This window comes from Halyomorpha halys, unplaced genomic scaffold (genome assembly GCF_000696795.3).
Source record: "Halyomorpha halys isolate HHAL.00 unplaced genomic scaffold, Hhal_1.1 Scaffold777.1, whole genome shotgun sequence".
NCBI classification, from domain to species: Eukaryota; Metazoa; Arthropoda; class Insecta; order Hemiptera; family Pentatomidae; genus Halyomorpha; species Halyomorpha halys.
Window position 1 is genome coordinate 105,606 of NW_027107689.1, and position 2,070 is coordinate 107,675.

At 30.2% G+C, this 2,070-nt stretch overlaps 1 protein-coding gene across 3 annotated transcripts in view; it reads right to left on the minus strand.

The window, feature by feature from the left end:
- The window catches only part of LOC106686100 (mannose-6-phosphate isomerase), a 15,861-nt gene that overhangs the window by 3,870 nt on the left and 9,921 nt on the right, over positions 1-2,070 (minus strand). For all 3 annotated transcript variants that reach the window (XM_067046062.1, XM_014429233.2, XM_014429232.2), the window contains one exon: positions 1,472-1,636. In XM_067046062.1, coding sequence (XP_066902163.1) covers positions 1,472-1,636 — 165 coding nt within the window. The remainder of the gene's footprint in view (positions 1-1,471; positions 1,637-2,070) is intronic.

Below are 2,070 nucleotides of genomic sequence, written 5' to 3' on the forward strand. Positions count from 1 at the left end.
ACTTGTTTCTTTTTACTATTAGAAGACAATTGTTTGTTTTATTTAAGTGTACCAATATCATTATTTTTTGTTATTAATTTTACTTTCCTCTTTTATTAAGAATCATTATTCTTATCTATTTATTTTATTATTATTTTTTTTCTTTTAATAAGAACATTTTATATAGTTAGGGGTGTCATTTGTATGACTATACCACCTCATAATCAACTGATAAAAAAAATATATAATATAAGTTATATCAACCATGTAAGGCCCACCAGGCCGATCTGGTATAAAAATAAAATAAAAAAAGGGACAAAACCTAATAGCTAAACAGTTGTCAGAATTAGTGACCCTAAAAAATTACACCCTTTTTTAATAAGATTTCGGAGGCCCTGAAAATTAAAAAAAAAAAAGATTTTATGATCGTGCGTTTGTGTATCGATTTATTTTAACTTTTCGGGTTTCTAACACTTAGGGGTCCCCATATATGTTTTTGGAGATGCTCAAAATGGAAAAAAATCTATATTATGATTGTGGGCTTGTGTGTCAATTTATTTTAAATTTTAGAATTTCCAACATATTGGGAAAGTTAAAATAAATCGATTCAGAATGCGATCATGAGATTGATTTAATCTTAATTTTCAGCACCTCCGAAAACTTAATATGTTAAAATATTAATATTAATATTTAACCTTCAGGTTAAATAATATTGTTTGATAAGTGAGTGATAATAGTGTTAATTTAAACTCTAATTAAAAGTTTTAAATTTGAATGCCAAAATAGATTTGACTAAATTAATTGACCTGGGCTGAATAGCCTGCAAAAAGATTTTAATAGCAGTCATAAAAAAATCGACTATGACGGCTGATTCACGAAAAACACACTGTTTCTGCCTGTGGGAACTTGGTTCCTAGAACAATATACCACAAGTATATACAAGTGTACATGTACGTACATATATACGAATACATACAATATTATTGTTCATATATTTATGTATTCGTACTTGTATAAAAAATCTGTATATCTAGAAAAATAAAAAATATTTTTTTCTTTCTAACGGTGACCATAACAGTGACAGATAACATTTTTCGATTTTATTTTACAAATGACGTAAAATATCATTAAGATCCCAGTAAAATATCCCAGGAAGCAGAGAGGATTAGATAGTTAAATCAAGCAATCGAGTAGGTTGGTCGATGTAATAGATGTCACAATTTCACAAGAGGAGATCATGGCACATAAATAAGGCAATCCTTAACGGCCGGACTCACCCCACTAAGACGGTCCCATATCACTTTCGAAATATTACCTTAAAACGGGAAGAGGGAAACTTTAAGATAGATTAATCGAGCATTATTGAAAAAGCGCCTGAAATTGAAAAAGGGTGTGGTCTTAACATTAATATCTGATCGTCCATTTTTATCTAACATTGTCTAGAATTCCAACTGACCCTGTCTTGGTTCCTTAATATGCTATGCCTAATTACCTGCTGTTTCCAACCTGGTAAAAAATTTGTTCATCACTTCAGTCAATTTTCTCTCCTCAGTGTTCATGTAACATTCGAAAATTTTTTTTAGATAAAATGATTTCTCTGTTCTAACGAAATCTTCCAGGAATTTTGGTTTGATAAGTTCATTCAGTTCTGGGACATCTGCAATAAGTTGAATGAAAAAGTAAATGGAATAAGTTTCAAAACAAAATTTCTTGAACCACAAAATCTTTCTTATATATTGAAATGGAACTTCTTTAGCGACGTTCTACAACTTTGATTATCTTTGGGCTTCAAACGATGTATATATATATATGATGGTTGCTTTTGATAGCAGAATCGATTATAGCTTGTCAAATGTTTGTTTACGAATGTGAGATGGCAACACTGCGTGGGCAACACTGAGAAGCGAGAGGAGGGAAGGTTTTTTTGTGTTTGTCGAGAACAGTGTTAATAAAAGTGAGAGTGCGTATAATTAATTATCTTAGTTCGCTGAAAGTTATATTAGTTGTAATTTGACTTCAGAGTTGTGAGGGACTCTTTCTGTTAATATTGAGATTATTCTGTAACCATTAATGTAAGTGTTTAAGATAATA